This window comes from Falco punctatus (genome assembly GCF_963210335.1).
Source record: "Falco punctatus genome assembly, chromosome: 8".
Taxonomy (NCBI): Eukaryota; Metazoa; Chordata; class Aves; order Falconiformes; family Falconidae; genus Falco; species Falco punctatus.
The window spans coordinates 22,147,646-22,173,400 of NC_137588.1; the positions used below are offsets into that span (position 1 = coordinate 22,147,646).

Consider the following 25,755-nt stretch of genomic DNA (forward strand, 5'->3'; position numbering starts at 1 on the left):
GATAAGGAAGAGGAATGTGTTGAGGGCTAAGCCACAGCTGAAGGACCTACCAATGGCTGGAGCCTGCTGTTTGAGACGGGGCAGCTGTGGTGATGGCAAGGGTACTTGAGTGTGGAGGGGGAGCTCTCTGGATGCTTGACCCACACTAAATGAAGAGCTAGCTAAGAATGGGGGAAAGGGAGGAGGTTTATTGTGGCTTTAAGGTAAGAGACTAGAGCCAGAAAGGGTCCACACCAACAGCTTTGAGTGTAGTGACTGCTCTGATGAATGGAGGGGAGGAACTGCAGGGATACCAGCAAGCCCTGATGCCTTGAAACTTGAAAAGACCATCTATACTTGTCTCATTATCAAGGGGGAAGAAAATTATCCTAAATTAGATTGTTGGGATTTGTCCTGGTTTCAGATGGGATAGAGTTAATTATTTTGTTAGTGGCTGGTGCAGTGCTGTGTTTTGGATTTAGTATGAGAATAGCATTGATAATACACAGATGTTTTCAGTTGTTGCTGAGTAGGGCTTACTCTAAGTCAAGGACTTTTCAAGTTTCCATGCTCAGCCAGTGAGCAGGTGCACAAGGTGGGGGGGAGCAGGGCCAGGACAGCTGCCCTGAACTAGCCAGAGGGATATTCCATATCACAGAACATCATGCTCAGTGTATAAACAGGGGGGTGTTGGCCAGGAGAGGCCAATTGCAGCTCGGGGACTGGCTGGGCATCAGTCAGTGGGTGGCTTGGATTTCATTCCTCTTGCTCCCTTTCCTCTTCATTACAGTTATTATTGTTATTATTTTATTTTTAATTTATTTCAATTATTAAACTGTTCTTATCTCAGCCCACAGGTTTTACCTTTTTCCGATTCTCCTCCCCATCCCATCAGGCAGGGGCAGAGGGTGAGCAAGTGGCTGGATGGCACCTAGTTGTTGGGTGGTGTTAAGACCACAGCAGGATTCTTCCACATGAATGAAGTTTAGGGAGGGCATCACTGTATCACCGTTTTTTTCTCCAATGCAATGACTGCAAAAATAAAAGCTGTGTAGGGAATGAAAAAGGAGTGATTGCAAGAAGTAGGTATGGCCCTGTGGGGCTTTTGCTCTCACCAATGGCATGTATTTGTTAGTGTTGCCAAACAGACTTTTTATGAGCAGGGTGTCACGTTTCTGAACTGGCAGAGAGCCAGGTAATAGATAACTCAACACAGAGCCCTCTCCTGTCAAGAGTTAGTGCTATATGCCTGCTTTCATTGCACAGGTTACAAACCCATAGGTCTCATGTTCTACTTTGTCTTCATAAGGAGTAGGCTTAATGGGAAATTGGAGAGTTTGCTACTTGCTGTGTCTGCCTGCTTGCATTTGATAAGAGGTGAAGTTTCTGGTGAGTGAAGTACTGCCTGGAATACAGTGTTCTTCCCCAGAAACTTTGATGATATCCCAGTTGATTTCACTGTGAGTAGGAGTAGGACCCGAGCTGGACACAGAGAATGAAATTCAGCCCTTTGTAAACAGGCATAAATCCCGTTGAAACTCATGGGGCTTGTGACTTGGTTCAAATCTGATTTGCCTCACACAGCTCAATCCAAATGCAGTCTGTAGTACAGCAGATAATGGAGACCACTGTTTTACTTCACTGTCCTTGAATTTGTATGAGGATAAGATCTCATGGGTAATGGATAATTGTTGAAACTTCTTGCAATAGAAGATTATTTTGAGGAGGGATTTTAATGAAGTTGAATAAATCATAAATTTTTTAGAATGTTTCAAAACGTTTTATCCATTTCTGCTCTTGCTACACTTTGGCACAGCTTTTCTTTTAAGTTGTTCCTATAAATGTCTTATGCTAAGCAAGAATCAATGTGTGATGTGAGCATGATGCACTTAGAGTTCAACAGTTGGTGTATCAAGATAGATGAGTCCAGGCACTGGTTGTGGCTTATTTCACTTCTGTGGCCGCTATCTTTATTGCCAAAAGTGAATGGATATCGTGCTAAATAATTTTGTACTCTGGGCCTGCTAGCACTTTGCTAATGATACTGTAGGGAGCTCTCTACTTCCCTCTTGCTTTTATTGCTGTCCTATGGTGTCTGAGAGGTCTGCTTTGTTTTTGAGGAAAGAGGTCATGCTAGAATATAGGCCAGAGAAAGGAACTCCTAAAGGAAAAAGGGACATAGGGTTTGGAATTATTCTTGATAGTTTTGACTTATCTGCAGATATGGTAGGTGTTAACCTGCACACCTCAAGTTCAGGATATTTGCTTCCCCTAAATAAAAGTTGTGTGCATTACAAAACCATTGCACATAATTCTGCACAGCTTGATATGTAACACTGCCTTTGCAGAATAAATGCTCAAGGATAAATCTGGCATGACGAATAAATCGCCTTTCAGTCTCCTTAGCTCTTTCAGGTGAGGCAGAAGGATAATGTAGAGTCAGCTAACTCACAGACCGAGGAGAAAAATGCATCTTTTTTCCTACGTTAGGCATATCCCCATCAGAGGAGATACTTGAGACAATTCTATTACAGGTGCAGCTGAATCAATAAGGCATATTCATTTTTTTCCCAGATGACTCGTCTTCTATTTCATAAATTCCTATTTTTAACAAGAGAAAAGTAAGCAGATATTATGCAGTACAATGTTTCATGTCATATGGATCTCCTTTTCTGGCATGTTGCTGCTTAAATAGGGCAGCTTCAGCAGTTTTAAGAAAGTTTTTTTACTACTGTTTTCACTTAGGGCAGTGCAAATTTCTTTGAAAATCTATGACAATCAATTAAGTAAATGAGAAAATAGAATGCTTGTAATTAAGATAATCAAGCTACATGAAATCCATCCTACTAGTGCTAATATCTCTATATCTCCAAGCTGTGTGTTAATTAAACACGATATAAGTGTTGCAATTAGACTCGGGCTGCTATGGTGAAAATGAGAGACAAATGGAAATGTTTGGAGGGGTTTTTACTGTATGTGAAACTTAGTTGTTTTAAAGCATCTTGTTACGATTTGTAAGGTTACTGCATTGCTGCAGACACTCCTGGGATGCCTGAGGACTCTGTCGCAGGCTTCAGCTGCTTCTGAAACAGGTGACCCAAAGAAAATACACTTTGGTTGCAAAAGCTGTATCTTCTCAGGAGCACGTGTTATTTTCCTCTCAATTTCATGAATGAACTTGCATTACTGAGCTCTGAAACCAGTGGTCAAAGAGGTTAGGTATTTCATTCTACATAGGAAATGGCAAAGGGGAGAATGGAAAGAGGGGAATTATGCTGACTAGTTCTTACAATAGAAGGGACTCTGTCCTGCTTTTTTGTCCTTCCGTGGTTTTATTTTGATGTGAAGACCCTAAGGTTGCCCAGGCCTTCCTACCAGACAAACAGCATCTTGATATTGGGAGGCAAACACTACATGAGACTAACTGGATAATCTGGGTGTGTCCAGACTGTGCTGCTTCATTTATTTCCTGATGCTTTCAGGGGGCCTGGGGAAGAAAAAGGAGCCTTTTCTGTCAGGGTCAGTGTGTGGCTCTAATGGGCCAGGGGAGGTCCCCTTCCCTCTGTATGAGTACCATCCTGGCGGTCACACAGCAGCTTCAATGTGAGTTTATTGTGGTTTTATGAGATGTGGGTTTTGCGACATCCATGCTTTCTCTTTTTCTACTGTGTGTACCTTTTGATGGCCACAAACATAAGCATTAAGGTACCATGGAGGCAGCGGAAGGATCGTGTTGCAGGGCCAAAGAAGTCAAACCGATTTGCCACCTTAGGACTGCCAGACTTTGGTCTCGTTAGCTGGGGGTACCAAAGCAGCTGAATAGGGCAAAGCAGACGATGAACCCACCTGCTAGTTTGCCAGATACTGCCATGGCTCTTTTAAATCTTTGGTGTCACATCAGCTAGAACACTTGATCAGTGTGGACACCAGCAGCCTGATGCAGTTGTTGCAGAAATAATGAATAAAAGTAATTTTTTGTTTATTTTTTCCAATTATTTTTTAAATCTGCTTTTTCAGCTCAATATTCTTCATTATAACAAAAAGCCTATTCACTGGTATTGTGTTTTCAGATAATACCATTTACATTTCTAGAAAGAAGTGAAGAAGAAAACTTACAGGACACTTTCAATTTTTGACTTGATTTTGTTCTTAATTTTTTTATTATTTGACATAGATACAAAAAAATAGTATCTTGATTAGCAGCTTTGCCGGCAATCCCACAAAACTGTAAATAATACTTTAATCTAAAAGAATGCACTCCTACAGACACTATAGATAAAACAATATATACAATTTAGACAAATAAATACATAAGTACAGCCAGTCATATATAATGATACACCTAAAGTTCGGTTACTGTTGACAAGCTTTTCTAGTTAATTACACTCTTCATTTACAAATTGCCATCTACATTATAAAGACCAAAAAAAGAAGTCTCAATAAAGAATTGAAATTGAAACTTAATGTTAATATTAGGAAAGATGGAAAATGAACCTTGAGACTTCTGTTTAAATACTCTCACAGTTTTAGAAAAAAAATGCTTTTGTGAGAAACACCTCCTAAAGAGAGTTGTTTCCCGCCTAGCTTCTTTGCTGAATGTGCTTTGTTCACGTTTTGGAATAAAAATGTGATTATAGTCACAGTTTTGAAGTGACTAGAAGCCAGCATGTTTTAACCAAGTTGTCGTTTGTCCCATGCCCAGTGAAGCAAAATGAACTTAAGTAACATAAGTATTTCTTTTGATTAAAGGAAGCCTAATGCGAACACTTGTTTGTTAGCAGTACCCCATGTGGCACAAATACTACTGAATGGAAGGGACAGTAAGCTGTTCCTGTGAATAGATGTATTGCTCCCTTTCTAGCTCCAGGTTGCAATACTGCAGTTTCTGAGCAGAGAGAAAGTAATAAATCTGTTGTGTAAGTGTAACAAGCTAGTGAAGTCTAGCATCAGAAAACTAATAGAAGTAGAAAATTAGGCTTTTGTTGTGTTCTTTTAAATTCACTTGACAATAAAAGAAAAAAAAATGTTGTACATTCGAAAGTTAGGGCACACATGCTTAAGGCTCTTGAAACACTGGACAAATATAATGTCTAACTCAGCTCCATGCATAACAGAATACTACGTAGCAAGCAGACTCTACACATATATACAGCTGAATACAGAAGAAAATGCTTTAGAAATATGTACATCAGTTTCAAGATGAACATTTACATGTCTGTCGAAGATCTATCTATTTATAAAAGGTAGGAAATACATTTTTCAGATACTATTTTCAAGGTGTACCTTCCAATCATTAATGCAGTCTGCTTGTACTGGGAGAATTCAAGGTTACCATGCTACTCAAGCCCTGAGTATCTGGATTGGGAGCCCTGCTGTCCTCTTGGTTACTAGCCAAAGGCCACAGGAGCATCAGCAGAAGTAGTAAGGCCACCAAATCCATTTGGTTGTGGATTCAGAAACGCCAAATTACCACACAGTGCAGAGGGATAGCAGAAATGACTGCAGCCTGTGGGTTGAAATTATTACAGAGTGTGTTCCCGGTAGGATCGCGTCCATGCTGTCTGATTTACCCAAGGGCTGAGGATGAATTCCACCCTTGTTTCCTTCCTAAAAAAAGCATATTCTGGAGCTTGGGTAGGAAAGCTGACCTTCACCCAATCAGCGTGTGCATGTGTGTTATATTCATCAATGCAATTATTTGGACCTTGTTTAGCTGGAGTTCTGAGTTTGACAGGAAGCAAAGGCAACTTTAACAAGGATTAGGCCAACAAGGAAAGGATAATTCTTAATTATGCTGCAAGAGTATAAAATCACTGATTTTCATTTATGAAGGGTGCACAAGCTCCTGTTGATGAGCAGTAACTCCTGGGCTGTCTGTTGTGTAGCTTCACCTTTAGATCTGAAGTAGATTTGAGACAACTACTGCTTGTGGCTTGAAGGCCATGTATACTTTACCTTACTTAGTAGTTCCTTTCAAAACGGTAGTGCTGCATCTGTGAATAAGGCTAACAATTTGTCATGAAACGGCAAACCTTTTTGGGGTAGCATCTTCATTCCCCTGTTGCTGTTGTAAAGTGCTATGTACACCTATGGCAAAATCAAGTCAGCGTTTTCCTTTAAATCCTTATTCAGTTAATTTCTGACAACTTTATAGACGTCCTGAATAATGTACAGACTTAACAGTTTTTCATGTTACACGTAACACCAGCTGAAATGAATAAGACTTTTGTGTGTGCTGTGGACAGTGTGAGTAATCTACAGCTAATAATATATTTGGTGAGTCTTGTATCTTTGTAACTTGCCTATGAATTCTTCATTCCAAGTTATTTGCTGAGCAATGTGATATTTTAGCTCTTTGTTAGAAGGTGGTGCTGAATAGTGATGGCTTGAATTATTGAAGAATTTCCCAGGAAATAATTTTCATGACATTTCATAACATTCATATTCAAAACACATAAGCACATTATGAAACAAATAAAATATTGTGTATTTGATTTCTGTCGCATGCTCTGGGGATCTCTTGAGCAGGAGCTCAGTGACTATTGACTCTGATGAGTAACTTGGGAGCTGCAGATTTGTAACAAAGGCTTGAATTTGTTTTTCTTTAAAAGGTGATTCTTAAAAGCTCTCTATTTGCTGTGAAAGTTGCATGTAACTGTTATGTACTCTGTTGCCCAATGAACAGAAAATTGATTGCATTCTTTTATTGGACAAAATTCTACTTTTCTACACCATTACAAATTTGGTAAAATCTCATTGATATATGTATTGTAGCAAGAAGTAAAGCTTACCCTTAAAAAGCTGCTTTTGTGTTACTCTTTTTAGGTAAATAGTGCACTGACTGATGCTGAAGAAATATTCTGCTTATTAACACTTTTATCATTCAATATAATTATATTTTGCTATGCAAGACACTTAATGAAGAGTTCCACTGACACTCATGAGAAACATTGCACTTGCTTTGAAATTAAAAGATACTCATACTTTTCTCATGTATTTTAAAGATAGATTTTCATACAACTCCCCTATCTTATTTCTCTTACAGATTTGACTTCATTTAAGAATTGTGTTAGATCTTTCAGGGGTTATTTTAGGCAGTGGAAAGAAATGTGGGGTATCTTCTAAAATAATTTAATGGTATACCATTTGGTGGATAAAAATATACTTCAGTGTGTGGGTTTGATTCTAAGGCCTATGAGACTTTGATGTTCTTACCTGTCTAAATTCTACTATTATACCATCAGTAAGCTGTTTGGGAATTGCACACATTGTACTATAAAATATACATGTCAAGATAAGAGTATAAGGTCAGTGCAAATATATACTGCTCAATTTATTAACAAAGCTCTAAATAGAGGTGGTTGTAGGGTGTCAAAAAAGGAATACATGTGTGTTTGTAATTCTTCATTTCTTCGGGCCTGAGTCTTATCTCAGACTGGGGCATGAACTCAGAGTTAAGCAGCTCATAGTAGTTTATTACTGTCCTTTTACTTACAAATGCAGGAGCTGGTATGTTGATAAGAGGATAACACACAAAATCTGAGAGTTGACTCTAGATCCTTTTGGTTGGTGTAATGTCCTTACGAAAAGACCTTGAAGTCTGTAAACCAGTAGTCAAAATGAGAATGAAAAATCAGTCATTAAAAAAATCCTCTCACAGTTGATATCCCACAGTTTAAACTGTAAATCAGCAGATCACTTTGTCAAAAAATAACCAGACTAAACCAAGATTTTAAAAAAGGTATTTACATTTGTAAAAATCTTAACATCTAAGATGTTTCTTGCTGGACATGTCATTCCAAATTCTGTGCATTTCTTCTGGTGTTATCTGGTGCACTGTGATCACCCTGCGGTACCTACACAAACTGTAAGCCATTTTCCAGTGGTTGAAGCCACTGTTTTGGAAGGGGTGAATGCCCAGCTTCCGAAGACAGAGTCCAACATACACGTCTTCAAGATGAAGAAGTCTGGTATGAAGGGAGGTTTTGTAAATCAGTTCTGCTACATCAGCTGAAAAAATGTAGCCAGTGCCCGAACAGAAGGGTGGGTAATTGCTGTCAGGATACAAATCTCTTGGCATGTACCACTTACTGCGAACATCTCTTATTGGTCCTCCGTTTATAACATATCCAGTGAAGTACCTTCTCCTTGGCTTGGTGTTAGGTTTGAGCAGCTTATAAATAAGATTATCCATATTTACAAAAATATCACTGTCTGTCTTCATAACGTACTTTGCTTTTGAACAAAACGTTGCTACCCACCTCATCCCCATCAACGTTTTCAGAGTGAGGTTATGATAAGAGTCAATAAAATCCTCCACAATAATGTCGTGAAAAATTTGGCTTTCTTGCTCTACCATCTGATTTAACACAGGATCTGCATTTTTTCCGAGAAGAAATAACGTGGCGATTTTAATTCCTTTAAAGTTGTTTTCATCTCCCCATGTTTCTCGAATGGCTTGCCTTGCATCGAACTCTTTGTGAGTTGTGCTGATAAGAATGACCAAGAAAGGGATGCTCTTCTCACATTTGTTTGGTTCATTGATAAGAAAGTCAAAGGAATGTGGATTTATAGGTCGAGTTCTTATGTTGCCAAAGGAAACGTTTTTTCTGGCTATGGATATGCTACTGAGCTGTCTGTGGCCAGTGTAGGAAGAAGTAGGACGAGTTATACTTAAGTACCAAAGAGCGCTTGCCCAACAAACTACTGTCAAAAGGTATAAGCATGAGACCTTTGAAGCCATTGTTCCTCTAGCTCTTCTATTCCATGTGATGAATAAATAGCCTTCGTACCATGAATGCACCTATGTCCCAGAGAGGCAGCATATTATTGAGACTTGAAAGTTCGATATAGAAAAGTAATTCTGTAATCATTCATGGATCTCAAATAGGACCTATTAACCCTGATGATACTCAGCTTTTCTTCTTTTACTAGCAGCGGCTTCCATTTCTTGGAATGTTCTGTTATTTCTGAAAAATATGAAGACAAATTTTCCGTTGCTAAAAGCCTAGGGCAAAAAACCCGAGCTCAAATATGACTGGCCATTAATAAGCTAAGTGTCTTAATGCATTTCTTGGATATCCTTTTTTTTCTCATGAGGTACCACAATGTAAGATAGTCTACTAGAACATAGCAGTATAACTGAATGCTTTTATGATTGATAATTTCTCAAAGATGATAATATATTACAAAAGTTAAGTGTGGATAGCATGTTGACTATTTAGGTAATCTTAAAAGGTCTATGACAATAATTTTCTGATTTCTAGCATTTTCTTGCTTCTTACCATTTTTTTTCTGGATAACCTCTTAAAATACGGCATGGAATATTTTAAAATTATTAAAAGAATGAAAAATAATATACTTTTATCTTAGGATTATTAACATCAGTGGCACCTATGCATATGAATACCTAGAGATCTCATTTGGTCTAAACTTTGTTAATGTCTGTCCTGCTAATGAGCATGCTTTGGTGGAAAATAGACAGAATGGAACTGATTGGTAAAGGTACAGGAGAGAGATACATATGGGGTCTTACCCATGTAAAGATCAGCGTCCGAGTAGACTCCATAAAAGTCTAGAAATAAATTAACACAGTTCGGTTATTCTTGTTGGCTTCCTTCTCCTCACCCCCCAAAACGGTCTTTACTTTTAATGAGCAAACATCATTTGTATACCATGTAAAATAAATCACAATGGCAGCCTATTAACAGTGTCACTTCCCTGGCTGGCCTGCAGAGTACTTGCCTAGCTGGCCAGGGTTCCTGCATTGGCAGCCCTTTGCTGCTGCACCAGTCCTGCCTCCAGCACCGGGGAGCTTTGAGGTTTCCCTGGATCCAGGGAATGTGACAGCCCTGAAGCTTCCTTTGCTCTTACACGTTTCCTGGGAACCAGTTCTGTTTATCATCATTTCATGGAAATGAGACAAGCTGCGTTAAGCCTGCCAGATCAGTGCTGACTCCTCCAAGGCGTACCAGAGTGCCTATAGGCTCCACATGCCTGGGTTTTACCATTGCATTACTTCAGAGCTAAAGGATAGTAGCAGCATGCAACAGACGAGCTTTACACGAGTCTTTGAGATATTTAATATTTACTTTGGATAGAACAAAGCATATATGGATTCAGAGAAAAAGATAGAAGCCCTGTCTTAGAAATGTTCTTTCTGTTTCCACACTGTTTTGACACATTGCTTGGATTACATCAAAATGCTTTTTGAGGAGCCCGTGCCTCCCCCGTGCTGGATATGTATGGTCCCTTTTTCCTTTCTCCAAAAGCAGATGAGAGTGTGGCCCTCTGGCAGGGTCTCCTGCCAGGTGATCTATTGCTTTAGGTTTGTGCAGACAGAGCCCCCCTTCATGCAGGTTATCAGAGTTAAAGGACTGTTACCCTCTCTCACTATTTCACACTGGAGTGAAAAAAAACCCACCACCAACAACCCAGCAGAAAAACAATCTGAACATTTGCTTAAATATGTACAGGGTATAACCTTTTAAGAGATTCTTATAGTTACCACTGTCCTGCCAGTCTTCGTTACATGCACTTTTAATTATTTAACGAGAAGAACTTGCATACCCCTCTCCACTTCCACAAAATGGGATAATGTGCATTTGTGGCCTGTCTCGCAGCTTCAGCAGTTTCAGTCAGTTTTGCCCTGTAACTGGGGCAATTTCATGAGGTAGAGGTTGACTGTGATCTCTTTCCCTCCTTGTCACGGGACCGAGGGTTTGTGATCTTTTCCCATCCAGCAGCAGCAATAAATATTTGGGCGCAGTATATTTAAGTGAAGTCTGTAATTGCCCTGTAGGGCTGCAGAGCACAATGATCTTGGTGCACGCACGTATATCCTTGTAAATAAATACCGTTGTGATAAATATATACATGTCTGGAGAGGGGATCTGTCCTGCTGTAACAACCCACTGGGGTTACTGGGACACAGTTCTGAGACAGGCAAAACACATCCCTGATCTGGTAGGTTGGTTTTCTTTCTGGCTTCATTGTGAATCTCGGATAACTGCCCCCACTGGAAACTCCATCAGGGAAAAACAGCAAGCGTGAAATGCCATAATGTAAAGAAAACATGACAGTGTAATGTCTAGAAGACTATGTTAATAAAAAAATACAGCAGTCACAGATTGGCATTGTAGACTGAGAGCTATGTAGGTCAGAGTATTTAATGGACTCTAGCATTAAGGTGTCACAAATACCTCTAGTATTTTACATATAATGAATTATTTTAGGAAACTATATATTGCATTCTCTAAATGTGTATATTCTACAGCTTTTCTTTATTAAAGACGGGTGCATTTGTTACCATGAATACCGTGCAGATTACTGAGGGAAAGGAGAATTCTAACGAGTGCTTCTGACAAACTACATAAAATAGCTTTTCAGTCCAGCAATGTCACGGCTGTGATGTCTGATCCTGTGTGCTCTGAAAGGATTAGAAGCAACAAAAGCCCTACACTATATTGAAAAAAGATTCCAAGCTATTGTAGGGAATTTTTTGCTCAGTTATGAAATCTACAGATAACTATCCAGGATGAATATTACTTATGTTGGCCCTTGGATATCTCTCTCTTGAAATAAGTTTATCTTTTGCTGTTGTGTGTTTAGGTTTGTTTGGTTTGTTGGGTTTTTTTGTTTGTTTGTTTTGCTTTTCTTAAAGAAAACAAGAGATTAGATTGTGTTCTTCAGCTTGGAGTGTTTTACACCATCCCAGTGGTAATTTTTGTGCAAACTGCAGGTGTAGGGGTTAAGAGTGAACTGGCTGTAGTTTTCCTGACAAGTGAGAATTTAGATTTACTTATTTTGGGAGAAGATTGAGAGGAAAAAGAATAAGAGAGCTCCCTGTTTTCCTGTGATGGGTTCTGTTATTCCCACTCTGCTACGAGGTGAAAATTTGAAGATTAAAGTTCACATTCCTGCTTTACCTGAGGTCTGTGCTGTATATGAGGAACGTATTCAGAAAAAAATAGCACAAACAAAATTGGCAAATAGTGCAAATACAAAGCAAAATTTTCTGAAGAGTCTTGGTCTGCTATTTTGACTGAAATTATTGTCACCTTCAGGACTGATCTCTCTCACTCTCTGTAGGACTGCAGAAGGGGCTAGATAAGTAGCTGTATCATGTATGCCCTTTCTGGCCATAGGGCAAATGCTCTTACAAATTAATTCTGATAACATTGTTCCTGCGCACTAATTCCAATAATGTTTAGCTTGCGCAAGCAAGAGAATACATAGCTTGATTAGGCAGGGAAACATGAACTAAGCAGTGAAATATGTATTTTGTGATGATTAAGCAGTCAGGAATTTCAGAGATTGCGGAGTTCTGTTATTAAGTATGATGCTGATTCATCAAGGACCTAAACAAGTGCCTAACTCAGGCTTTCCTAGAGTTACTTTGGAGCTATCTTGCAAATTTATTCACGGTATCAAAGCCTGTGACAGCAAACCTTTTCCTTGTCATATGTTGTGACCTGAATCTGACCTCTGCAGCCACCCAATACACAGAATATCAAGGATGTGAATTACAAGAAATGAAACCAGAGTGTAAAATTAATGTGCTTAAATTAAAGAGTTAAAACTTTTGTGTTAATTACTCACTTGGAAAAGAGAAGCAATAAAGTATGTGAATTAAGGTTACTACTTTCATCTAAATAACAACTGAAAGCACTTAAATGCCTGCATGTTATTGTGATTCCTGTAGCAGTTTCCCAGAAGTTCTTCAGAACATTTTTAACCTAGTAAATAGTACGTATATCAAAAGCTGCCTTAAATATTAAAATGTATAGCAAAATCATTAATATACTGTATTTCTAACCCTGATACTGGATTCAGTACATTATCACTTTAAGTTTTTTCAGTTTGTTTTTGGTTGCCTTTTTTTTTTAAGTTTTGCCGTGATGTTCTTGAATTTATTGTTGAAATATGAAGACCCTCTAACAGCAGGGCTGTCACAGGGAGAGCAGAAAGCTTTTATCAGCTTTGGATTTTGTCTGTTGGGATAGGATATGTCACATCTGGGGACACTGGCAAAGGGAAGTGTCGCCTTTGTTCTGTGGGGTGAAAGAAAGCTTTTTAGCAGGGGAGCAGCAATGTTAAGCTCTTGGGATCCTTGTTTTTAAAAATGTTTTAATTCAATCTGTCCTTTTTCCCAACCTGGCTATCATACTATAAGTAATCAGAGGCGGAAGCTTTGCTAGGGTCGATGATTGTAAAAAGCAAATATTTAGCGTTGTGTTTCCATTTTGTGACTCAAAGTTGTGCACTTAATTGTGCTGTTCACAGCTTATGCTGTGTGAGCCAGAGAAGCCACCCAGTTAAAGCACAGAAAGTAGTACTGTGTAACTTCTGTAAGTAATTGACCTGATGGAGACTGTGAGTATTCGCAGCAAACCTTTTACGAGCTGACTGCACATCAAGAATAATCCTCCAGATAATGAACCCATTTGAGAATCTTGCTAACTGCTCATGGGCAATTTTCAGGCAGATGTCAAATGAGTTCAGCAAACATTACTTGCCACCTGCAATATTTTGCCAATATTTTGGTATGCTGCTGTCTCTGCTGAGAGACTGTTGATCTTTTTCTTCCAAGAAAGCCCATCTTATGTAAGTGCAGTTGCGTCAATGTAACTAGATCACAGTGGATGCACATGATGGAAACCACAGCTGGGGAAGCCTGGCATGCTGCCATGGTTGTAATCCATACTGTGTCGCTATCTACTGCTGAAGGCATAACGTGGGTGCTGAGTGGAGGCAGTCAGGATGCTGAGCCCCAGGGGTGACCCCAGGTGAGAAGTCAAGGGAGGCTGCAGCTGCTCATCCTGACACCCAGAAGCTTGTTAGGCAAAGCACGACTGAGTCAATACTGTGCGTCTCTGCCAAAACATACCTATTCCTTTCCCTGAAAAAAAAAAGAGGGAATGCAGCTGCTAAATTATTTGGTAAACGTAGCAAATTCTTCTCATTTTCCCTGAAGAGATATTTGTAAGAGTTTTCTGTGATCATGGCTTTCATCTGTGTAGACACCAAGACCCTGAAATGTCTTCACCACTTATAAAGTCCTTAAATTACCTAAGGAAAAGTCTGTGATTATTACTGACTCTTGTTGAGAAGATAATTATCCTGAATATTAAGAACACATCTACAAAGGAATCTGGGGATGCTGTTAAGTTCTCGGTTGTATGTTTTCATAGTAATTTCTTGAGGAAATTCTGGACAGATGGCATAGGTGGTTTAACAGGAGATTGCAAGCTCCGCTCTAGCAACTTCATTTGAAGGTTTCTTAAATATTCCAAATGCTTTTGCTGTGCCTGGGTGTAATGGTCCTGAAACCAAATCAGTGCTGTAAAGGAAGACCTTCCTTTCTAGAATATTGTGGAAAGGGACTGTAATGGATGGAGGAGCCAGAGTCTCATGCTGAGGGGCAGAAAGTACAAGCATTCATTTCAGGTCGATGTTTTTTAGAAAAATCAGTTCTTCTACTTTGGGCGCGCCCAGCTGTCATATGTTAAAAGAGGCTGGCTTCCCTTCTCTTCCTTCAACAGCAAGGAGGACAAATACTTTCTGAAAATCAGGCTATTTTTTAAGATACACTGTTTGTACATAGAGAATCATTCCTTGTTCACAGAAATACCAATGATAGGCTTTATCCTAGGCAGCAACTGAATGGGAAAGCAAGTGTTTGCACAAGTGATTCTTTTATAGTAACCGTTCTCTTTTCATGAATGCTGATTTGCAGATTGTTTATGCTGTATTTCGTCACTGAATTGAAGAATTGATCTCTGGAAATAGATTTGGGATTTCTAAATTATTTTTCAATTTTTACTACCTGCTCTGAATTTGAACGAAGGGTAAGAATGACTATGCATTAGGGAATTCTATGAAAAGCTTCTAAGTCTTATATAGGGAAAATGCAAGTTTTAGAATTTCCAGTAAATGTGCCCATGCTACCGAAACTTCCCTAACCTTTAAAAAGCTTCTACAGAGTCTTTTTAAGAGTTAAAATTTAACTCTACATGAAAGTAAATCTGCATATGACTGACTTCTCTGTATGTTCCACTTTATATTTTTTCAATTAATATACCTCTATAAACCCAGGATTTTCTGTTCTTTTTCAAGAAGTGCTGAGACAGCCTATTTAAAACAAACTATTTTCATTGCTTTTTTTCTCTTGCTTAAGAATGAATTGTGCACCTATTTTTTCTCAATGAAATAATTTGCAAGTTAAAAAGTAAACAGTTTCTACGACGACTAAGCTATGATGTGCAATTTTCAATTGCAGAAGATCAAACAGTTGAAAGAAATATTTAGAAATATTTTGATCAATACAAACATCATATTTACTATGGCTGAGGGGAGTGGGGTAAGTTACTGGTTAGGAAATGTGAACTTGGCATGAAGGGCCCTTCCTTGGCTAGCAGCGTACGGAGGTGGGATCTCAGTGTAGGTTTGAACAGCTTTTCTTTCTGGCTTGGTTTGTACATCAGGAGCTTTGTAGCTATAAATTCCCATCCAAGTTTTGCAGCTCAGGAAGTATTTTCTATGCAGAAAATATTTCTCTACTTTCTCTGAGCAGAGACTTGATAGCTGCTAGGCTGGCCACGTACCATTCCGTAATTTTCATACACACAGAGCACTCCTCAGGAAGTCGGGTGATGACTGAGGAGTAGCTGCCTTCTGTGTGGTGACTAGGAGTCTGGTCTGCACCAGATGTGGCTACATGGGGCTTCTGTAGCTGCATGTTCTTCCTGGTAAATCTGACCCTGAATAAAACTGGCTTTGGAGAACCGCCTGTGCTGGTGGTAGAGGACAAAGTGGTGATAGATCAAGATTCAAGCTGGTCCAAACTGGATGCTGTGCCTATCTGGGTTTGGATATTTCATAAAAGCAAAACTTTCACAGTTGGATTGCTAACCAGAAAAAAAGTATGATTTTGTAAAATCTGGTATTCATAGGAGATTGAAGTGGTTTTTTATCCCATCTGGCATGTCTCAACACTATGTTTTCAGTAACCTTCTTACAGTTTTGGTCATTTTTAAAAACAAGTCTCTTGGTTGTAGTCGTTTTCTGTTTGTGACGAACTAGTCTTTTCCAAAGTCTCCAAAGGTGGTATCACACAGCTGACTCCATGTGGAAGGAGATGAAAGGACAGACCAGATCCTGAGGACCATCTGTACGATGGATGAGTTTCTAAAATTTTAGCAAACTGACTATGCTTGGTCAGATGTTAATCTATAATGGTATATATCTATATTTCACTCAACTCAAAATAATATTAGAACTTGTGACATGCTAATCAGAAGTTCTGTCTTGTTATATTGCCAACTGCAAGTGATTTACTTGGGGCCTGCGCATACTGCTCTTAATGGGAGTTTTGCTGCTGCCTTTAGTAGCAGACATTTTAAGCGTATATCTTTTGCGCTAACTGAAGAGGAGAGAAAATAAATGAAGAAGATAAAATGAGAGAGCAGAATAATTTGAGCACAAATATTTTTCTTTTCTTTTTTTTTTTTTTTTCCTCTTTTAAAGTAGCCCAGGAGATGTCAAGTGTCAGATCTGTGTGTTTTTTCCCATTAATGCTTTTCAGAAGCAGTTTTAAAAAACACTTTGTGACTTCAGGTTGTGATAGGTCATTTGTGATTACATCAATCATGTCCTGTTACAGCAGTAATATATAAGTTGCATCTTGGTATGGTGATAAACTGATGCAAATAACATATTTCTCTCTGGGTTACCACAACCATTGTTTTCTTTAGCTATTGTGTTGTGCTCTGTTGTGAAATCTCACAGCAAGGTTTCTTAGCTCATGTCATCACCAAATTGGTTAAAATATTTTGCAGTTAATGAAAGTTTAGGACAAAAAAAAGAGGCTTTGAGTTCTTAAAAAAAATAATCAAGGGGATAACCTTTAGAACTGCTTTAACAAAATCTTTATTACTCATGAAACAATTTTACGTAATTTATTACGAGTCAATAGGTCAAATAACCTTCAAGTAGTAGTATTTGAAATCAAATATACTGCTATTCTTGCCTTAACCTTCTTAAATTTCACTGTTACATTTCCTTGGTATTCACAGCGATGCCTGTGAAATGGTGGTCTGGGTTATGACACCAAGAACAGATGACAGTGGCCTTGATTATATAGATGCCTACCCTAGCGGCACTGCCATTTTCAATTAATCTTTGTCACAAAAAAAGAGAGCAACAATTATGTGAGGACTGGAACACCTGAAATCACACTTACTTACCCATTGAACAGGATAATGAATCTAATTCCCATAATTCAAGTGCTATCAGGGGCATTGCAGGAAAAGTACAAACAATTAAAACTTTTGGATTTACTGGGAAAAGTTTAAATGTAGTTTTGAACCTGGCCGTTAAGGTATCAGTCATGATGCTTGGGTAACTTTGCTTTTAACCTCATCAAAACTGGGGGCACTTCAGGCTGGAAACATTGATTATTGCTATGTATAAATAAATTTTTATAACCTCAGAGCATAGCTCTTACTGATAGTTACTGGAAGGATTCTTCCATATCTCAGGTGTATATGTATGATACCTATATTTATTGTAATTGTTATATATCTTTTACCTGTGAATGATGGAGAGAGATTTTTTTAAAGGCTGAAAAATAGCTAGAATTCACATTATTTTTATTTCTTCCACAGCAATAAAGCTAGAAAATTTTGTAAACATTGAGTTTAGATGATCATATAATAGCATAGCTCCAACATTTTGTGCTTGAGAAAAAACATTAGAGGTTATCAGATGTCCAAGGAAATTGTTGGATGCTGTGACACTGTGGCTACACAGGCATTTTTCTGTTTTTCTTTTCCCTGAAAATATTCCCTGTGTTGAAGAGGTCCCAGAGCCTCGTTCTGTCCATCCAGGAACAGGTTGCAGTTCAATTTTTTTCATGTTTGCATTACAGTAATTAATGTGAGGCTATGTGGTGAAGCATTTGTCACTGTGAGCTATTTATAAGTCAAGCTTCAGGTTTCCAATTCCCTTTGTGAAGTAGTTGTCATACATTTAAAGCAAGCTGTTGCTTTCAAAATTGCACCTGTCTCTCACAGAACTGTAACATAAAAAAACCTAACCAAACAAATGACTTTTGTCTTCAGCTTGGAAAATATAGCCCATACTTCTGCCAGATGACTTATTCTCAAATACGTGAAAAACATTTCCTAGACATACTTTTTTCTTTTTTTTTTTTTTTTCTTTTCTTTTTTTTTTTTTTTTGGTGATTGTTTAGTCATGATTGAGATTCCCCAGTTTGCTCGAAGTTTTCTGGGCATGGTTTTCTGGTAACATCACCTTAATTCTGGCAGAGACAAATACCTGCAGCTCTAACACAGGCAGGTGCTGGCTGCCTGCAGCTGGCTACCCTACCCCCCTCCAGCAGGCAGGTATTCTTGGGATGTGCCCCTGGCACCTCTCCAGCTGCAGCACTGAGTGCCTTTCCAAACAAGTTACTCTTCGGAGAAGGGATAGCCTTCTTGGAAAAGTGGGATTTGCCTCCTCGTTGCGTTAAAAGCTGGAATGACATGTCATTGGCTTGGCTGTTTGAAAATACCTGGAGCGGTGCTTGCCCACCAAGGAGCTGGTGTAACCATCAGCTGGTGTGCATGCTCACAGGCACGCCGACCTCAGCGCAGTTTAGTCCAGCTGAGGGCCAGCACTTCTGGCTGTTAGCTATAGTAATTGCCTTTACAATGAAGACAGGAAACATATTTCTTTTCACTTTGTCGTAACTAAATGGTAGATGAGGTTTTGCTCAAAACTGGGGATTGAACGAGAACAATCTCAGCTGCAGGAGAGGGCATTTTTTGCAAAGCTATTAACATTTGAGAGCAAGGTAGTGTCAGGCTCGTTCAGCTAGCACATATCGAGCATTTTACAGACATGACCCCAGACATTTTGTCAGTGTTTAGTTTTCTGAGGCTTGTGGTTTAAATGGACCATTGCACAATGTTAACAGTTACACATTCATAGAACATACATTCAGCACAAGAGGCTGTATCTCTTGTGGCAAGGATTTAAAAATGGGCTCGTAGTACCTGGAGTTTTTTTGATTAATCAAATAAAGGAGTGCATGCTGTAATAAATTGGTAAATATATATCCTTGTGAATCCACAGGAGTAAATTTGTCCTCGTTCTTCTACAATATTTCAAAAGTGCAGCAAATTGTGTCCTCAGTTGAGACACGTGTTTGAAAAATACTGTTTGGGATCATAAATGGGTTGCTGCCTCCTTAGCTAGACTGTAAACCCATTCAGGGTTATCAGCTATGCCTACTTGGCCCACCTTCTTTCCCAAAAGAACGTTTCTTTATTCTTCCATTCTATTCCCTTAATGAAAATTGTGAACATTGTCTATTATTCTCAGTGAAAGAAACCTGTGTGTTTCTGGGAAAAGCAGCCAGTTAACAGTTTTTCCATTTGTGCTCAGAGCTGAGTTTAGCTTGAGCCCTATGAGAGTTGTTGTAGGCAAAAATTGAGGAAGTTTTCTCAAACTGTTATTGATGAACAGTTCATGCGAATTTCTCAGTTAATAACTCTTATCTCCCAGCTGGGCAGAATATGGCTGATAATCTTGGGTATCTAATAAAGCTGCAGGGAGAACTGCATTCTGGTAAAGAGTAAATCTGAATTCCTGTTTCAACTCACTTTTATCACTTATGTCATTAGAGATGTCCTTCATGTGTACTTTAAAGTTTTCACAAGGGAGCATAAATTTCCAATCCTGAAGAACTGTTTGAGTAGTCAGGAATACTAACTCTGATTTCTTACATCTTTTGTCTGTGAGCCTTCCTAATTAGGGGTATTTGCAGTGACTGGTAACTAGGAAAATATCTAAGCAAACTTCTTCCTAATGTGTGTGCATGTGTGTTTGTCTTTCTTTCCCTAAACCTAACAGGGCCCATTTCTGTGGGTTCATTATGCTGCCAGCACATTTTGTTTTCTCTTTTTCCTATTGTGACTAGGGAAGCGTAACCACTGCAATTGCTACTCCTCTGAAAAATTGGAAACTCTCCAGTTGGCATCTCCACCTGTAATTGCATTGTCCCTAGCGGGCTGATGTAGGTGTACATGTAGTCTCATTGTCTATATTGAAGGATTTCTCAAAACACAGGCAAAGTAGTTTTATATAAAGCATGGCCTCAAGCATATTCAGAGTTGAGCAACAGGGAAAGCAGCCATCTTCCTCCTCCCAGTTTGACTTTTACTGAGACCACTGTGGCATGGGTAAAGCATGTGATTACAGTGTCACTCCAGAGAAGATTATTCAGCAACTTGTATGCAGTGTTGCTCAGTGCTTTCTGTTGCTCTGGTTTGGTCTGTTGTGCTGTTAGCATCACTGAGGCTGGCTGTTTGCCTTGATTCTGATGCAGCTCAACAGATAAAATTCTCCTTTTATCACCCACTTTTGTTTGGGATGTGTTGGCTTCTGCTTGTATAAGAACATAATGCACTGCTGATAGAAATCAACTTTGTGAAGCAATAAACAGTAAATATGTTCTGTCACTGTGCCCAAGGGGAATCATATCATACCTTAGTTATCCATGTATTCAAGACCAAGCCTTAAGGAGAAAGAGGGTACATGAATATACAGTGTAAAAATACAGATTGCTTCTCTTAGCTCTCCATCTGTGGACCTTCGAGCTCTATAAACACAAGCTCACTAGGCAGCTGTATACCCCAAGGAGGCAGGTAATATGGTAATAAAATCTGCCAAGCAAGTTAAGAGTCCAAATCTTGATACATACCTCAGGGTTGTAAGAAATAAATAGAGCAGTTTCACTGAGAGACATTCTTCTGGGAGACTCTTTTTCTTACAGAAGCAACATAAGATCAAACCCCTCTTTTGATAATTTTCCAAACTTCAGGAGTCCTTAGTCTTTAAATAGAATCAGAAGAGATTGCTATATAAATAACATAAACTCAGACCTTCTCTGGAGGACAGTGTTTGGCTCATAGCATGGCTGGAAACAGCAGGGATTCTCCTGAGCGTGTTTAAACTGTGCAGGTCTCCCTCAACATCCTAAACCCTTCTCTCACTTTCAGCAGTCTCCTTTGAATATGACTTTAATCTGAGAGCTCTCTTGAAAGGGAGTGATTTTAAAGCAGTCTGCAGTATGTGGTTCCATTTATTTCCTAGCTATTCTGACATCAAAGACATCACGAAGCAAAAATTGTATGAAATACGATAAAGTGGCTGTTGGGTCAGCTGTTGTGGGATCACAGAGGCCACAGAAGGAACACTGTTTTGCTGTGTGACCAAACCTTGATGGAGGAGTCTGTTAGATGACGCAGCCCGCATCTTCTCTTGTGCTTTCTGTCTAGCAAGGAAGAAGGTATGCTCTGACTCACAATCCTCGCTTAGAAAAAGCCAGAAAATTTGAGGGTTGATGCAGATATCAGTATTGCTTTGTCCTGCTGCTTGGGAGAAAATAATTGCTTTCCTGGCAAAGCAGGATAAGAGCTGCTGGAGAGGCAGGGGATGTCTAGCTGAACCCTGCTGGGTACACAACGGAGGACAGACAATCCTGCCTGGAGTGTGCAGAGTGAAGCCTCTCTATACTGTGTGGTTCAGGGTGAGGGGAAGATAAACAATCTAAATGCACAAAATTTCAAATTGTTCTCTAAAAGCTTTTCTTGCTACTGATGCAATGAAGAGTAATGCCCCAAAGCAGAGATGTAAATAATTTCTTGATCGTTTCTTTTGGCTAAGTGGTAACAGCGTAATTGAGAGCTGCCCTGGTACTTTTAAAGAGAACATCCATGTTTCATTCTTTTGTACTCAAAGAAAAGCTCACTCTCTTTTTCTTTGAACAAATTAATTTACCAGTCTGTGTACTCAGAGCGCACATACTTTGTAAAGATGTGCCATTTAGTTTCCTTTCTAAGCTGTGATCTTAGACATATATTTCAGGGAAAAGGAAGCCAAGTGGTTGAGGTTTTTTTTGCTTTGTGTGAACAACAATGGGAATAATTCCAGAGCTGGGCAGTAAGGCTGCCTGAGATGCCAACTACAAATCACCTTTTCAGTGAGGCATTAATTCATCTTGTGAACAATGTGCACAGACTGGGTAAAAAAGCTCCATTTCAATTCCTCCTCCTGTCCACTGGCTGGATCAATTAAACTCCAAATAGCAAGTTTTTGAGATGATTTATGTAAATTATTTTTTTTTACTTTTGAGAACCCTTATTCTTGATGATCTTCCCTTCCTCTCAACCCCTTGCAACATGTGCTTTCTGCAGAAGATAGGGGAGCGGTGGCGGGTGCTGCCTGGGTGCAGGGCCCAGTCCTCGGGCCAGCCCAGGCCGCCATTAGGCAGCCCCTCACCTTGGGCCGGCTGGGGGACGGCCCTTCCAGCAGTCAGGAACCCCTTAGGGGCTGAGGGGCATTAACAGGCCCTGCCTTCCTCAGAGGGAGTGAGGGGAGGAGAAAGGGGGTCACTTTGCCCCTCCTCGGCTGTTTGTGCCTTGTCTTTGGAGACAGGCGCTTCAGGAGCCACAAAATACTGCATGAGATCAAGATGGAAAAGATTTCTTTGCATCTGCACCTGGGAAGTTACAGCCACAGGGTGCGTGTGTAAGCTGGTATTGCCACAAAAATATCCATGCATTTGTTAATAGTTTATGAATATTTTTAGTCAGATTTGAGTCCCCACTCAGATTTGCCTCATGGTCACACAAAAGCCTCGATCAGCACAGCTAAGGGGCATCATCAGCCTGAAGCAAGAGGATGGGGCCAGACAGGGCAGACCTGTTTTCGTGGCCATGCTCCTGTCTTAAATGATCATCAGAGAGCTGAGGGCTACCTTTCTTCCTCTGGGGACTGTAGCAGTAGCCCCAAGGTTTCCTCATATAAGAATAACACAAAGCAAACAGCTCCTTTCTTCCACTTGCACCAATTGCCATCAAGTAATAAACCAAAAAGCCTTTGGTTGCTTGTTAAGTAGTTAGGCTTAAATTTCAGTGTTTTGGAATGTTTTGTTTTGGAAATCTATTCAAGCACTTCTTGATAATTAAACAAATAACTCTCCTTTTTAATTTTTTTTGTTTGTTTTCACAGTACTTAATGATTCTTTTTATCCTTTGACTCCCCCAAGATTGCCTTGAACTTAAACTGGAAACTTAATTGGATTTTAACAGGAAACTCGTTCGTACATATAGCAGCTTTAAAGGGCATGAATAGTATAGCGTTTGAGAATGTGCTGCTGTTTGAAAGATTGATGTGATTTTCTGATTTTAATGTAAAATGAAAACAAATGTCACAAGCCTCTGAATCAGCCAGATTCTTTTTAGAAGCCGAAGACAGCTCTTGGCTCAGGTAGGCTATTCTCCCACATGTGCCTTTGCCAAAAAAGAGTGTGTGTCAGGGCTTTTTTGCTGTTGTTTTTTTCTCCAGATGGTGTAATGAGGGATAGACTGCTTGTTGCTTGCCAAGGGTTGTATAATATTGTGGCAAAATGCAGTCCCAAGCTGCAGTTTTGAAGGTAGCATATCAATCACATATTCATCAGGTTCATATACTTCTTGCTTGTAGGGTCAAACCTCTGTCATCAGGCCAAACCTATTAACAAGTTTCATCCAAATGTTTTGAGTGTGATGAAATTTGGTATGTTTTCACTCCAAATGTTGGTTAAAGTGTCTGCTGTTAGGATGTTAAGAGCCAATATGCAGCTGATCCTTGTTTTCTTCTGCACCTCAAACCTAAGTTGTTAAGTCCGTCAGGTCAGCTAAAAATAATAATGCCTTGGGTTTGCCTGTGGTTTTTCTCTCTAGTACATCTAAAGGAAAAGCAAGAAGTATTTGGTGTCACAAGTAATTTACTTCCATGGTTGTGATTACATAATTTATTAGGTTTTGAAACACACTGTGAGTTTGGGATTTCCCAGGAACCTTTTAAAAATCACTTCTTGCCTCTAAATGAAGTTATGATAATAAATAGAGATAAAAATGAGATAGAATATTTTTCCAACTAAAGAGTGTGTAGTTTTTCACTGGATTTATATCTGAGTCTTCCTCCTGTTGACATTCATTTTCAAAATATACCTGATATGAATTATACCTTCACTAGGTATCAGAATGGCAGAATGATCCACCTTCTGGCTCTCTCAGGTGTTTAAGAATGATTAATCACATCTAGGAAAAAAGTTACCCCCTGAGAGTGGCATGTACACACAATTTAGTCACTGTAATCTAGAAAGCTTCCAATATAGAAGCTTTGGAGACAAAAACAGTTGAAGGAAGTTAATCATCTCCATCATCTTTCAGCTTTGACTTCTTCATTTGTCAAACACTTTTTGTCATAGGGACTATGGTCATTCAATCTCACAGCAATCCAAGGTAGCGGAAGTGGTTGTGACTTAAAATTAGTGCACTGACATTTATGATAATAAAAGAAATTTAAAATGGTGATACACTACCTTTTTAATATACTACTACAAATAGTCTCTGCCATATAGCAGGAGAGAAGAGGGTATTCAGTACTATACAATATTTCTAAAATACTTCAGAATGACAGCTTGTATGAAAAACACATGTAGGAAGATTGCTTTGGTATGAGCTATAAAACTATCCAACTGTTTTTAAGAGTGATCTGATAAGCTAAGTAAGAGTAGGCTTGCTAATTTAGGCTGTGTGGAAGACGTGTAGATGAGATTTTCAGCATCTTAGTGATATGACAACAGACAAAATCTACATACATTGTTTAGGTGCACTATACACTGTAGCTGGACCACCAAAAGGATTTTCTGCCTCAAGCAATACCAGATTATTATCCTGGCTGGCAGGAATCAACATTTAAATTATAGCTATATCTGGCACATATGAAAGAAAAGCCATCAGACTGCATCAGACATGAAAAATGTTTTCTTGGTTGCTGTAGTCAAGTTACTAAAAGTTTAGGTGTATCATCTTTTAATTTGAGGAATGATGAAACTAGCACTGACAAGAACAAACCCGCAAGTTTCTAAAAGTAGATATATTGAATGGGGAGGTAGGTCATTTGTCAGACACCCCTGTACAAAAAATAAAATTGAAGACAAAAAAGTTTGCTTTGTATCACAAAGCCAGAGACTGCAGCACAAGATTATGCATTCTAAGGCATCTACCTCTCCATGTGTACACCTCTAGAGACTTCGAAGGGGTCTTAAATTTCAGCATGCCCCAGCATCTCAAGTTCTGGAGGGAGAGAGAGACTGCAGAGAGTTGCCTTTATACAGCTGACATCAGTAGCCTCGAATGCCATCCATAAATTAGACCCGTATCAAATAACAGTGCCCCTAGGCATGTGCTGTTTAAAAACTGCTCTTCAGAGGGAATGGGCAATCTTCCGTAAGATCGATTATGCATTTTACAGTCCTCATAAGAAACCAGACTGAAAAATAGTACCAAAACAATTAAATCATCTCTATTGGTGGATCTCCTTTAAGCCTCTGAAAACCTGCTGAGTGAAGTTACTTTTGCAGTATTTTTTAAGACGTTTAGCTGTAACTTTACCTGATACATGCAGAAAAGGAATATAGCAGGGCATTTCAACTCTGCCTTTCTTCTCCATTTGGCAGTTGATCCTGAGTGCCCACATAGACTATTAAACTCATTTTGCTATAGCTTTACTATTGACATTTCAGATTAAATGCCAGGGAATGAAAGAAAATTTTTTAAGGACTGTGACTTTTTGTTTCATTACAACTTTGTCAGGAGCACAAGACTGTAACAGCCTGCTGTAATATGTTATTTCAGTCATTTCTTCCTGCCTAGGAAA

The 25,755-nt window shown here is 39.2% G+C and overlaps 1 protein-coding gene across 7 annotated transcripts in view; it reads right to left on the reverse strand.

Moving 5' to 3' along the window:
• Window positions 1-25,755, reverse strand: part of B3GALT1 (beta-1,3-galactosyltransferase 1) — a 215,569-nt gene continuing 189,814 nt past the window's right edge. For 4 of the 7 annotated variants that reach the window (XM_080399034.1, XM_080399035.1, XM_080399039.1 and 1 more), the window contains 2 exons: window positions 9,515-9,553; window positions 1-8,948 (listed from right to left, as the gene is read on the reverse strand). In XM_080399034.1, the coding sequence (XP_080255160.1) occupies window positions 7,742-8,722 (981 nt within the window). In that variant the 5' untranslated portion in view covers window positions 8,723-8,948; window positions 9,515-9,553 and the 3' untranslated portion in view covers window positions 1-7,741. The other 3 variants (XM_080399033.1, XM_080399036.1, XM_080399038.1) reach the window with 2 other exon arrangements.